The following is a 14,596-nucleotide window of genomic DNA, read 5'->3' on the forward strand; positions in this document are numbered from 1 at the left end:
TAATTTAAATGTTTATTATTACTGAGAACAATTAATATATAGTACGAGATTGAGAAAAATTATAGGTAACATTATGAAGCAATTATTTTGAGTGAAAAAATTCAAGGTTATATCGTATCTTTCCCCGCGGGCCGGACAACCCTTGATAAATAAATAGTTTTTTGAGTAAATAGTATAGCACGTATTTTTCCAATTCCGCATTAAAAAAATTAAAATAAAGAAAATTAATCCAAAATTAAAAAAGATTTAAGGTAGGTCCCCTTGATAAAAATAAAATCTATATTAAATTAAAATGTAAGCTTTCTTTTAGGCGCAAAAGTCTAAACTAAATTATGTCGAAATGACTGAACGGGGGATACAAACATTATTGACTTACTAAAATTACTCAAATTAAAAATAGGGGTTGTGTTTTGAAAAAAGTAAAAAATTAGGGTGGTATGTATTTTTAACACCACATTTAAAAAAAAACAATACACAAAAGTTTAAAAATTAACCCAAAATTTAGGGTGTACAACCCTTATCACTTAGATGTATGAAACATAGATAGTTACCAATTCTCAGGTCTACTGAATACGAATATGAAATTTGGTGAAAATCGTTAAGGCCGTTTCGGCGAATTTTTATATATGATTCAACAGATGATTAAAATTTAAAGCCAATAAAGTATTAGTTCCGCATTATATTAATTAATGTTCATTCATTTTTAGGTGACAACAATTTCCACAAGGGCATCAACATGTTCCTGACCAAAAATAAATTCAACACGGCATCTTCCGGGGACTTCTGGAAAGCTTTAGAGGTAAATCACTAAACTTGAGTAATATTTACTGTCTAGATTTAAAATTTTGGAAAAATCTTCAATTATTTCTGTTTTTCAGTTTGTTAGCCATCTGCCAGTGGCCGAACTGATGTCAACCTGGACATTCCAACCAGGTTATCCTCTGATCAGAGTGTTCGAAGTTCACCAGGGCGAAACCAGAAATATCACTTTGACTCAGGAGAGATTCTTTGCAGACGGCAAACCTGATACAGAACACAGACTGTGGCTTATACCGATTACCATTTCAACCAGCAAAAACCCAAATAAGGTAATAGAAATAATATTTTTATCCAAGAATAATTTCAGTTGTTTTAACAGATTTCTCTATCTAGGTTGCTCATTCAATCCTGATGGAATCTCCGACGTTAGAAGTTCAATTAAACAACGTATCACGCGGTGACTGGATCAAGGTGAATCCAGGTTGCACAGGATATTACAGGTGTGTCTATTCACCTTTTGCTGTCAGACACTTTTCCAAAGCTATCAAGGATGCCAGGTTGCCGCCCAACGACAGGTTGGGACTGATGGACGATATGTTGGCTTGTGCCAGGGCAGGATTTGTCGATACAGGAAATGTAAGATAGAAATGACTAGGGAATGCAATACAGATAGTAAATTTCAATACCGGTATTTCGGTAATTTTTTATTTTAAAACCGGAATACCGGTAAATTACCGGTATTTTCATTATCTTAAACAAACGTAAACAAAATTGAAAGTTACTAGTACAAATATGAAAAAATCTATATACAACCACAACTATATTCAACTAAACAATAAAATAAAACAATAAGTTTACTTTTTTAAATAATAATTTAACAAAGTATATGCAATTTAATTAATTCGTTATCACTATCGAGTATATTGAGTACTTTTCACCAAAAACAAACTTATGAGTAAGAAAGACCAAAAACTCATAAAAGATCATATTACATTATTATAATAAACTGTATTGTCTGTATCCGATGTGTTAAATTAGCATAATCTCCAATATTTAAAAAAAATAATTTTTCTACACTAATTTAAGATCGGATACTTTGCCGAGATAAATAATAAGTTACTATAATTGATGAGTATTGTTATTTAAAACAATGTGATGCTTCTATAGTATTTTCAAACTTCGAAACGTTTTCGAAAAATAATCTTCTATATATATAAAAATAAGTCGGGTTTTCCTTCCTGAAGATTTAACTCCAGAACGCACGAACCGATTTCGACAATTTTGCATTCTTTGGAAAGGTCTCGGGCTCCGCAAGGTTTATAGATAAGAAAATTAGTGGTGCTTGGCATCGTGCCCTAATGCAAATTGCTGGAACTTCACGCACCGTAATTAAAAATTCGAGTATTAAAATAATCAATAATTGCAATTGTTTTAAATAATTGCAAATAGATTATCTTCTATATATATACAAATAAGTCGGGTTTTCTTTCCTGATCAAATTTTTCCTTTTCAAATATAAAACAAACAAAAAATTTTTTCATCTTTCTCACGAAACCATCTGGTGGCGAAACGCAGTTCGTCGGGTTTGCTAGTATTTTATAATTGTAATAAGAAGCAAAAATATTTAGTAATTATTATAATTATTATGTATAAAGTTAGAAAAAAATAAAGATTGCGCAGGGGTAATCTGTTAATCTGTATGATATAAAATATTTTGGCGGAAATATCACTTAAAAAACCGTTACATTTTTACAAAAGATCAAACAAACATCATTATCTGTCAGTCCAATTCTATTTATTGTAACACGACATGAAGACCTTTGGAAAGCAATAAATATTCAGTTTAATGACAAGTTGAGATAATATTTGACATTAGTTTATCTTATAGAATCACTTGAAGATACAGCTGTTTATGCGATTGTGGAATTTAATGATAAATTTGTTCCGAGAAATTTAAACTTTAGGGTATTATGTATCAAATAGCGCTTATGTAAAAATACCGAAAATACCGGTATTTTTTGGAATAAATACCGGTAAAAATACCGCTGAAAAATCGGGCAGTTTACCGGTAATTCAGTATACCGGTATACCGCTATTGCATTCCTTAGAAATGACTATTATCATATGGTTTTATGGATGGAATGAATCGATTATTTTTTTCTGTAGCTTTTGCGTTTCATGGAATATTATTCTGAGGAATGCAATGCGGCAGTTTTGCAAGGGATGGCTGCATGTGTCGCTAAATTGCACGATATTGCTTCCTATACACATTTGAGGGCTGAATTTGGAGCCTTTGCCAGGAGGTTGTTTGCTGATTGTTGTGGACTTTCTGCAGTCACTCAGGCGCCCATATCAAGGTACACATTGAGATGGTAGACACATTATTATATTTAAATTGTATTTAATTAACTTTTTGTGGGGTAAGTTATATTAATCCCCAAAAATCGAAAAGGAATGTTTTTACATATTTTTACGTTTTAAAGGTTTCTGAACATTTTGGCATAGCTAAAGGTAAAAAATTCGACTGGTAGAAAATTAGACTATTAGATAAGGAGAAAGGCAAAAAAATTGTCCGGTAAAAAATTAAACAGATAGATAATTAGACTTTTAGAAAGTTAGACATGTAGATAAAGAGATAATTATCTCTTTATTTACATGTCTAACTCTATTAGGTAAAAATTAGACAGGTAGGAATTTAGACAGATAGGAAATAAGACAGGAGGATAATTAGAACAAATGAAACAGATGAATGATTAGGCAGGTAAGAAGTCATATGGGTAGAAAGTTAAAAATGTAGAAAATTAGACAGATAAAAAATTAGACAGGTAAGAGCTTAGATAGGTAGGAAATTATACTAGTAGATAATTATATAGGTAATTAGACAAAGAGATAACTAGTCATGTAAAAAAATTAGGCAGATAGGAATTTAGACAGGTAGAAAATAAAAGAGGGGGATGATTAGAACAAATTAAACAGATGAATGATTAGACAGGTAAAAAGTTATACAGATAAAAAATTATATATGTAGAAAATTAGACAGATAAAAAATTAGACAGATAAAAAAAAATAGACAGGTAAGAGCTTTGATAGGTAGGAAATTATACAGAAAGATAATAGTTAGGCAGGTAGGGAATTAGACTGGTAATAAATTAGACAGATAGGACATTATACTAGTAGATAATTAGATAGGTAATTAGACATGCAGATAATTAGACAGGTATAAAATTAGACAAAGAGATAATTACGCAGGTAAAAAATTAGAGAGGTAGGAACTTAGACTGGTAGAAAATAAGAAAGGGGAATAATTAGAATAAATTGAACAGATGAATGATTAGGCAGGTAAAAAGTTATACAGGTAGAAAGTTAAACATGTAGAAAATTAGACAGATAACTAGTGCTATATGGCATCGTGCCTCAAGGAAAATTGCTGGAACTTCCCGTACCGTAATGAAATATTGGAGAAATTTTAAACGTTTTCAAATATATTATTACAAATACTGTAACTTTCATTATTTTTGCTATCTTGTTTGTTATATCTGAGCAAATCAAATGTAAATCATAAATCAATTTATCTCCAGAACATTAACAATCGTCATTTCATTTCGAATTCCAATTCAAAAAAGTAGTTGCCTAATTTACACAAAAAACAAAATTGAAAAAGTGCTCCATATAGTCACAGTCTAAACGCATTCGCAAATAATTCTGTGCGACATTTTCACTTATACTGTGCTTAGCTTGGCGGCATTTTCACATTTTTCAATAGTTTTCTTTCCACAAAATTGGAAAAGTGCTCCAGTACATAAACAGTCTAAACGCACTTGGGTAAACATTTATACCAGAGTGGCGCATAGACTGTGCTTAGTCTGGGCATTTTTTTGAATTTTCAATCCAAAATTACAAAAATATTTTATGGAAAATAAAAAAAGATGTAATAATTTTTTATCCTCAAAAGCAATTATTTGTCAATACAAGCAGAAAGTTTTTTAGATTATTCAAATCGGATACTTCGTTCTCTCAAAAACTCGATTTGTATTTTCTGCACTCTTTGCTTCGTATCTCCGTAACGGCTGGACCTGCCTTTGCCAAACACTAATCAGCACATCTCCCTATCAATAGGAATCGAATGTTCTATGAATCATTCAAATCGGTTGATCCGTGCGTTCGAAATCGAAAACAAAAAAAAAAGCGGACACATGCACTCACACACATCATTTTTTTCTGAGGTATGCCAAAACGTTCAAAAACCTTCAAAACTTGGAGAAATGCAAATATTTTCATTTTCGATTTTTGACGCATTACTATAACTACCCTACGGGAAGTTAATGATTAGACACATAGAAAATCAGACAGGAAAGCTTAAGCAGGTAAACAAGTAGTCAGTTATACAAATCATATACAAATTACATACCGTTGAGTAAATCGATCTTTTACACATATCAGAAAGTTCAGGAAACTTGCCCTAAAGCAAAAACTACTTTAGTACTGCTACATAATACTACTAGTTTTCTTCTTCAGTTTGAAACCAAAAGATCCAAAACCAGATCAGGAAGATGACGAGTTTGATCGTCTCACAATTGACATGTCGATGCAAACTGAAGGCGAAGAGGATCTCCTTTGGCAATTGGCATCAGGACCGACTGCCGATGGAGCAAGAGAAGTTCCTGCTGCAGTCGTCATATCTCAATTGGTGAAATATGACGATGAACCCACCATACGGGAAGCCAAAATAAGGTAAAGGACAAAGAACTAGTCTTAATTAAGACTCGAATTAAGGGGGTATTCTAGTGTAGAGCGATTAATTTTAGGTCATTTTTAAAGCGTCGTAAAAGAAAGCAATGACGGTATGAATTTACTATCGATTTTTTACCACTTGTTTATTAATATTATTAAAATACAATACGAAAATTTAAAAAAAAATAGTTGAAAATTGAAGAAACTGGCAGTTAATGATATGGGGCGTCTCAAAAATTTGGCACCTCAGTCTTAACATGATTTCAGCCCTCCTAGCCATCCAAAATGATAAAGAAACTAGCTGTAAGTGGAATTCTGTCTTAAGGCAATTAAGACATCGTGCCTTAAGGCAAATTGCTGGAACTTCCCGTACCATTTTTTTTTTAAAACGATTAACATTTTTGAAAAAATTTCGAAAAAAATAAGATTTTTGAGAAACTATAAATTGGACCAATAATTACTTTTTTTTTGAAAAAAATTTTTTTTAAAAAAAAAAAAAATTAATTTTTTTTTTTTTTTTGAAAAAAAATGTTTCTATATTTTGACATATTTTGGAAGATCTAAACTTTTTTTCAAAGCAATCGTACTGCTTTAACTGCATAAAGACGAAATATCAAAGCCAGTAAGCGCCGCGTCGCCGTCTAACGCGTAAACATTGGTACGGAACCCATAGGACTGTAAACCAAATTCATACTTATTGTTAAAATATCTATAAAATATCTGATAATTTGATGTACATAAGTCTAATGATCATTTTTGACCACCAAATGGCATTTTTTTTTACTTTTTTCATTAGATCTCCGAAACCGCTAGACCTGCCTTTATGAAAATTTGATCGGTTTTTCACCTTCTCAATATAAGTAAAATGTTTTTTGAATTATTAAAATCGGACGCCCCGTTCTCTTAAAAACTGAGTTACCGTTTTCGGCACTTTTTGCCCCGTATCTTCGGAACGGCTAGACCTGCCTTCGCCAAAAACTAATCAGCACGTCTCCTTATCAATACAAATCGAATGTTTTTTGAATTATTGAAATCGGTTGATCCGTGTTCCCGAAATCATCGACGAAAATTTGTATCCGCACATACATACACACACGTACATACATACATACATACATACATACATACACACACACACACACACACACACATACATCCATTTTTTCTAAGGTATGCCAAAATGTTCAGAAACCTTTGAAACGTAAAGATCTATAAAAAAATTTATGTTCGATTTTTTTGCGATTACTATAACTTGCCCTACGGGAAGTTAATAAAAAGATTTTTAATCTACAATGATGTCGCAATCGCCCGAACTAGCGATGAGTAAAAAAAATTTTTTTTTACAAATTGGCGACTGTTTGAAAAAAAGTGTCTTTTTTACTGTTTTTTTTTAGTTCTTCAATTTTTTTAAAAATATTGAAAATTAGAATTAAGGGATAATGCTAGTTTGGGCTACGGATAGATCTATAAACAAGACTCTCAAATCTTGTCAACAGTACTGAAAAAGTCTGTGAAAAAAACGTATTTAAAGTTTTGCGTGAAGTTTTTTGCTGTCAAAGTCATAAAATGATATGTTATACTTTTTTTATTTAACCTGCCATTCCTGCTTCATGCATCGGACCTTCTTTTACTTAAAAAAAACTATTTTCTGCATTTCTCTCTTCAAATCGAGCAGTTCTAGCCTCCTTTGAAGCGTTGGATTTACGTATTTCAGATCATTCAATCCGGGCATTGTCTCGTCTTACAGCAAATGAATGTGTTTCTGGCCCAATTTGCATTACCATAATGGTCATCATTTTTAAAATCGGAAAGAAACCTTTATTGAATATGCAAACAGCAATAAATCTGTTGCTATTTCAATTACCCGAGATCGCAAATGAATATGCTTCGGCGCGAAAATCCAAAACAACCAGTTCAGAGACTCATTATTGTTCTGAGTTTCTGAACCTATACATCGAATAAATAATTCATTTGACGATAAACTGTCATAAATTGGTCTAATGACTTCCTAATGCCTTTTGTCCGATTAGACCCTGCCAAACCAGTTTGGAAACCGTGTCAGTAAAATGCCTATATCTCCGAAACTAATTCAAATTTTCAAAAACCTTCTCGTACCCATATTCTTAGATAGTTAAACTTTGAAAATATGAAATAAAAAAAACTATTTTTTTGAATTTCTACACTAGAATACCCGCTTAAATTGACTATTTATTGTGGTAGGTTTTTGAAACACATTACTGGCCGAAAACAACTCCCATCGGAGTTGAGGGCTTCTTGTCTAAGGGCTGTGCTCAGGGATGCTGACAGTGATACCTACGAGCAAGTAAGTATAGTTATCTGAACATAGTCAGGATTTTTTTGTAAAATATTTGTTGTTTTGTTTTTAGATCTTAAGACTTTGCAAGTTAGCAGCTTATCCTGGTGAAGCAATGTCGTTGTTATTGGGAAAGCCAAATCGTAAAGACAATCAATCTGCAGGTACAAATAATAATTACAACCTTAGTATATAGTGAATTATATTTACTGATTGTGTATTATTTAATTCTACTAATTATTAACTTCCCGTAGGGCAAGTTGTGGTAATTGCAACAAAAAACGAAAATGAAAATTTTTATATATCTTTACGTTTAAAAGGTTTCTGAATATTTACCTTACAATATAAAAAAATGTATGTATGTGTGTGTGTGTGTGTGTATGTTTTGTATGTCCGCATTTTTTCGTCCACGTTTTCGGGCGCACGGATCAACCGATTTGAATGGTTTAAAAAACATTCGATCCCTATTGATAGGGAAATGTGCTAATTAGTTTTTGGCAAAGTCAGGTCCAGCTGTTTTGGAGATACAGAGCTAAATGTGCAAAAAATGGCAGTTTTTGAGTGAACTAAGCGTCCTTAGATTTGAGTGATCTAAAAAACTTTCTGTTTGTATTGACAAAACAATCGCTTTTGAGGATAAACTAGCTGTAAGTGGAATTCTGTCTTAAGGCAATTAGGGCATCGTGCCTTAAGACAAATTGCTGGAACTTCCCGTACCGCAATTCAAAATTCGAGTAATTAAAAATAATCAATTTGAAACTTTTAATAGAATTTCGAACCATATTAAATCATTCTATCTTAAATCATTTATTTTGAAATATTTTGGAAATTCTGAACTTTTTTTCAAAGCAATCGTACTGCTTTAACTGCATAAAGACAAAATATCAAAGCGCGTAAGCGCCTCGTCGCCGTTTAACGCGTAAACATTGGTACGGAACCCATAGGAATGTAAACAAACAAATTTATACTTATTGTTAAAATCTCTATAAAATATCTGATAATTTGATGTGCATATGTCCAATGATCATTTTAAACCGCCAAATGTCATTTTTTTTACTTTTTCCTTCATATCTCCAAAGTCGTTGGACCTGCCTTTCCAAAAATTTAAACGGTTCTTCATTTAGTCAATACAAATAAAATGTTTCTCGAATTATTCAAATCGGACGCTCCGTTCTCTTAAAAACTGAGTTACCGTTTTCGGCACTTTTTGCCCCGTATCCTCGGAACGGCCAGACCTGCCTTTGCCAAAAACTAATCAGCACGTCTCCTTATCAATACGAATCGAATGTTTTTTGAATTATTCAAATCGGTTGATCCGTGTTCCCGAAATCGTCGACGAAAATTTGTATTCGCACATACATACATACACGCACACACACACATACATACATACATCCATTTTTTCTATAAGGTATGCCAAAATGTTCAGAAGGTTTTGAAACGTAAAGATCTATAAAAATTTTCATTTTCGATTTTTTTGCGATTACTATAACTTACCCTACGGGAAGTTAAGAATTATTACATCTTTTTCTATATTTCATAAAATATTTTTGTGATTTTGGATTAAAAATTCAAAAAATTACCCAGGCTAAGCACAGTCTAAGCGCTACTCTGGTATAAATGTTTACCCAAGTGCGTTTAGACTGTTTATATACTGGAGCCCTTTTCCAATTTTGTGAGAAAACTATTGAAAAATGTGAAAATGCCGTCAAGTCAAGCACCGTATAAGTGAAAATGTCGCATAGAATTATTTGCATATTTGTTTAGACTGTGACTATACGGGAGCACTTTTTCAATTTTGTGTAAATTAGGCAACTATTTTTTTTTTTGAAATTGAATTCGAAATGAAATGACGATTGTTAATGTTCTGGAGATAAATTGATTTATGATTTACATTTGATTTGCTCAGATATAACAAGATAGCAAAAATAATGAAAGTTACAGTATTTGTAATAATATATTTGAAAACGTTGAAAATTTCTCGAATATTTCACGGGAAGTTCCAGCAATTTGCTTAAGGCACGATGCCATATACCACTAGTATTTATTTAATTTGCAGGAGGGAGCACTGAAACTAGTTCAGCCTTTCTTCACCAATTGCCAGACAATGAAGAACGAATGAGGATATTGAGGGCTCTCGGGGCCCTACGAGACGATGCACTTTTAGCCAGGGCCCTTCAGTTTGGAGTTTCGGTAATTTGGATAATGATACAATTTTTTATTAATCTGATTTATTAATATTGAATTCTGGTTCGTAATAGGATTCTGTTCACCCTCAAGAGGGCGTCATAATCATTGGAGCCATTGCCAATAGTCGTAGGGGAAGAGATATGGCCTGGAAGTTCTTCCAGTATAAATATAATGTATTTATGCAGAGATATCAGGTGATTATATAACTTAACTAAATTGTTGCATTTATTAAACAGATTTTGATAGAATTGTTATCAATAATATGAAAATGAATTGCAAAATGTGTTGGTAAGGGCATAACTCAACAACGCCTGGACCAATTTGGCCAATTTTTTTTTTAAAATGTTCGTTCAAGGATGGTTCTTACGGCGACAAAAAATCGAATAATTGCCGGGAAAACCCTAAAAACAGCCCTTTTCTTTTTACATACAAACGTTAGTATTTTCATATGTTTGCCATTGGATACGGAATATTTACATTGGAGCGTTTTGGATCTGAATTTTTTTACTGTGCTCCATTTGCATGAAATTTTGAAATTAGGTTTATCTTACTCTCAAGTTCAAAAGTGAAAATAATTTAGACTCCTTTGCCACTTCCCAGGAGGATGACATCCTTTCTCAGTGGTGTAATTTCATTTTTTTCCAAAATAACGTCGGATATCGATAAAAGAACTAATTATAAGAATAAAATGTTTTATAATGTTTTTTAAAAAAGCAAATACTCATCATTTTATTAAAAGCTGCTGTACATTTAAGATCCACATGGGTGGAATAATTTTCAACTAATTGATAAATATCAGTATAGGTTATTAAAAAAAATTGGAATTTTTGAATTGTAAACATAAGTACTGTACAATGTCTGTCTGGTCATCCAGTATGAAATATAATATAAGCCAGCAGGTCTTATTTTATTATTTTTATTAATTTTGTGAATTAATACATTAGGCCACATGCAATTATTTTCAATTTTTCTTAAGCACAACATTTTAGAAAAATTTATATGTTGTCTGAGTACCGGTCGAAAATATAATTATTTATTTTTTTTACCTATATTCCCGGAGGAGAAGTTTGTTTTTGCCAGAAAAAACGATTTGCCTATTTTATGTTTTCTCGATGTTTCGAGTCATTCTGAATCGAATGAGACCAACATCAGGATAAAGTAATTGTGTATGTGTGTGAGCCGATTTTTGACCTTTCGTCGCTGTTTACTGAATATTGGGCCAGAAAAAAATATAAAAAGGACTCTACTGACGAGCAATTTAAATTTTGAATTAGGAGAAGATGAAAAGATTAGACTAGGATAAAATATAAAAAGGACTCTACTGACTTATTGGACTAGGAAAAGATAAAAAAGGTACTCTATTGACGAGCAAACTGAACATTGGATTAGGAGAAAATAAAAAAGGGACTCCACCGACGAGCAAACTGTATATTGGACTAAAAGAAAATAAAAAAGGGACTCTATTGACAATCAAACTAATTTTTGGATTAACAGAAAATAAAAAAGAGACTCTACTGACAAGCAAACTAATTTTTGGATTAGTAGAAAATAAAAAAGACTTTACTGGCGAGCAAACTAAAAATTGGACTAGAAAAAATATAAAAAGGGACTCTACTGACGAGCAAATTGACGAATATTGGGCTAGGAGAAGATAAAAAAGGGACTCTACTGTCGAGTAAACTGAATATTGAACCAGAAAAATTATAAGAGAGATTCTATTAAATATTGGACTTGAAAAAAATATAGAAGGGTCTCTACTGACCAGCAAACTAAAAATTGAACCAGAAAAAAATCTAAAAGGGATTCTACTGACGGGCAAAGAGAATATTGTACTAGGAGTTTAAAAGGGACTCTACTGACCAGCAAACTGAAAATTGGATTGAAAAAACATAAAAGGGACTCTACTGACGAGCAAACTAAATATTAGACCAGAAAAATTATGAAAGGGACTCTACCGACGAGCAATTTAAATATTATACTAGAAAAAAATAAAAAGGGGACGCTATTGACGAGCAAACTGAATATTGGGCTAGAAAAATTTATAAAAGGGACTCTACTGACGAGCAAATTGAATATTGGTCTAGGAGAAGATAAAAAAGGGACTCTACTAAATATTGGACTTGTAAAAAATATAGAAGGAACTCTACTGACGAGCAAACTGAAAATTGAAACAGAAAAAAATCTAAAAGGGATTCTATGACGGGCAAACAGAATATTGGAGCAGTAAAACATAAAAGGGACTCTACTGACGAGTAAACTAAATATTGGATTAGAAGAATATAAAAAGGGACTCTACTCACGAGCAAACTAAATATTTGATTAGGATAAAATATAAAAGGGACTCTACTGAATTTCAAACTAGAAAAACATATGAAAGACTCTATTGCCAAGCAAAAAGATTGAACTAGGAGAATATAAAAAAGGGACTCTACTGACGAGCGGACCAAGTACAAAATACATTTTTAGATCACGAAATAAATTAAATAAAATGTGTTAAACAAATTATTTTAATAACAGATATTTTGAGTATGTTTGAAGACATTAATTGGAAATCGTATTGATTATTTTTTTAGTAAGGGGGCGTTTAAATTAATTTAAACAATTAATTTCTAAGACGTTTCGATAATAATAGAATTTTAAATACCACAATGTATCACCAAGGGGGAGGGGGGGTTCAAAAATCCTTAAAAAATTGCTCAAGTGATTAATGAACGCCCCCTAAAAGCGAAAATTTTATTTTTGAAATAAACATTTGAACATTTTGCGTAAACACTTGACTTTAAAATCTTATTGATTAAGTTGATTATGTATAGCTATCAAATATTTTGCCTTAAGGCAAAATGCCACTCACGCCTAGTTTTATTCCAGGGTTCTCCTTTGATGCCGACTTTGATAAGAAACCTTTTGGAACGTTTCTGTACCGAAGAGAAGGCAAATAAAATCAAAGATTATTTCATGGGAAAACCTTTAACGGGTTGCGAAAAAATGATTGCGTTGTGTTTGGAGAAGATCAGGATCAATTCGGCTTGGCTTCATAGAGACATTGGTAAAATATAATACAATCTAAGGTGTTTTTAACTTACCGAAGGAGAAGTTTATGTTTTCATCAAAAAATCCGAATTGCTAATTTTATGTTTTCTCGACGTTTCAAGCCATTCTGAATTGAATGAGATCAAATTTGGAAAAAGTATGTGTGTGTGTGAACAGATTGTTGACCTTTCGTCGACGTTTTCTCAAAAACGCCTAAACCGATTTCAAAAATTTAAAAGCCACTCGATGTATCTGGATGACTATTGTTTGTCAGTTTTGTGCGACGATCGGCCAAGCCGATTCTTTATAAATCGCAGAATTCTGAATCGATTTTGAAAATTCAAAAACCGTTCGAAAGATATTGGTTGGCAATCGTGCTGATTAGTTTTTGGTAGAGATTGGCCGGGCCGTTTTCTTGTAATAAAGTGTTAACAAAAATTTTTTTGATGATTTTTATGATTGTTTTTTTGACGGTAGATATAATATCATAGTCTTCTAGATCATACTAAAATATTACCGCCCTACGACAACTCGTTTAGCTGTAAAAATTCGTCAAAGTTTGCAAAAATTGGTATCGTTTTTTTGGCATTTGTCAAAATTAGACCTTTCATCGACCTTTGCTCAAAAACGCCTGAACCGATTTCAGAAATTTAAAAGCCATTCGATGTATCTCAATGAGCATTATAGTTTGTCAGTTTTGTGAGACGATCTGCCGAGCCGTTTCTTTGTAATTTGAAAAAGAGTGGTAAACTTTTCGTTCACATTTAAGCTCATTCTACCGAATCGATTTTGAAAAATCAAAAACTGTTCGAAAGATATTAGTTGGGAATAATACTGATTAGTTTTAGGTGAAAATCTACCGAGCCGTTTTCTTGTAATTAACTGTTGAAAAAAAAATTGAAGCCGATTTTCATGGAACTTTTTTTGGCGATATACATCATGGTCTTATAGAACTTACTGTAATATTACGGCCTTACGACAGTAGTTGAATTTTACAAATTCGTCAAAGTTTGCTAAAATTATTATCGTTTTTTTTTAAAGTAGGATTGATGAAGTATATTATTTACACTTTTTTTTTATTTAGTCGATTATTTACACATATCGGGAAGTTCATGTAACTTGCCTCAAGGCTAAATACCAAACCAACTAGTTTTTATTTATTTTTAATGATTTATTTCAGGTTCGATAAGTGAATACCTGACAGAAAAATTCCCGTACGGTTCCAGTTTAGAAATGCACACGATCAAAATATCCGAAGACATTTTGCACAGAGACACCAAGTCTAAGGAACTGGTGGACGACGACGATGATAAATCAGCAAAAATTCCCAAGTAAGTAAATCATCACACCAATCATATCAATAGAATTGTCTTATAAAACAAGATTTTTTTCTAGTACTTCAATTAAGAAGTTCCAAAGACACCAGAGCCCAAATAAGGCGATGGACAAGGTTAATACCAAGTTGCAAGATGCAACCCCAATCAGCATCATTAGGGCGAAAAGTGCAGCGGGTAGTAAAACTGAAGATTCTAGTGGAACTGATGATGGAATATACTTTTCTTGAACTGTTTT

The 14,596-nt window shown here is 32.2% G+C and overlaps 1 protein-coding gene across 1 annotated transcript in view; it reads left to right on the forward strand.

Moving 5' to 3' along the window:
- LOC113388547 (puromycin-sensitive aminopeptidase-like) overlaps positions 1-10,260 on the forward strand; it is a 21,598-nt gene extending 11,338 nt beyond the window's left edge. The window contains exons 8-17 of the mRNA XM_026625918.1: positions 708-799; positions 879-1,088; positions 1,153-1,395; positions 2,926-3,116; positions 5,275-5,490; positions 7,711-7,813; positions 7,878-7,968; positions 9,864-9,997; positions 10,066-10,188; positions 10,231-10,260. Of these exons, the coding sequence (XP_026481703.1) occupies positions 708-799; positions 879-1,088; positions 1,153-1,395; positions 2,926-3,116; positions 5,275-5,490; positions 7,711-7,813; positions 7,878-7,968; positions 9,864-9,997; positions 10,066-10,188; positions 10,231-10,260 (1,433 nt within the window). The remainder of the gene's footprint in view (positions 1-707; positions 800-878; positions 1,089-1,152; positions 1,396-2,925; positions 3,117-5,274; positions 5,491-7,710; positions 7,814-7,877; positions 7,969-9,863; positions 9,998-10,065; positions 10,189-10,230) is intronic.
- Positions 10,261-14,596: the final 4,336 nt, after the last annotated feature.

Source organism: Ctenocephalides felis, unplaced genomic scaffold (assembly GCF_003426905.1).
Source record: "Ctenocephalides felis isolate EL2017-DRISC unplaced genomic scaffold, ASM342690v1 CF-g0.4_SCAFFOLD_03572, whole genome shotgun sequence".
Taxonomy (NCBI): domain Eukaryota; kingdom Metazoa; phylum Arthropoda; class Insecta; order Siphonaptera; family Pulicidae; genus Ctenocephalides; species Ctenocephalides felis.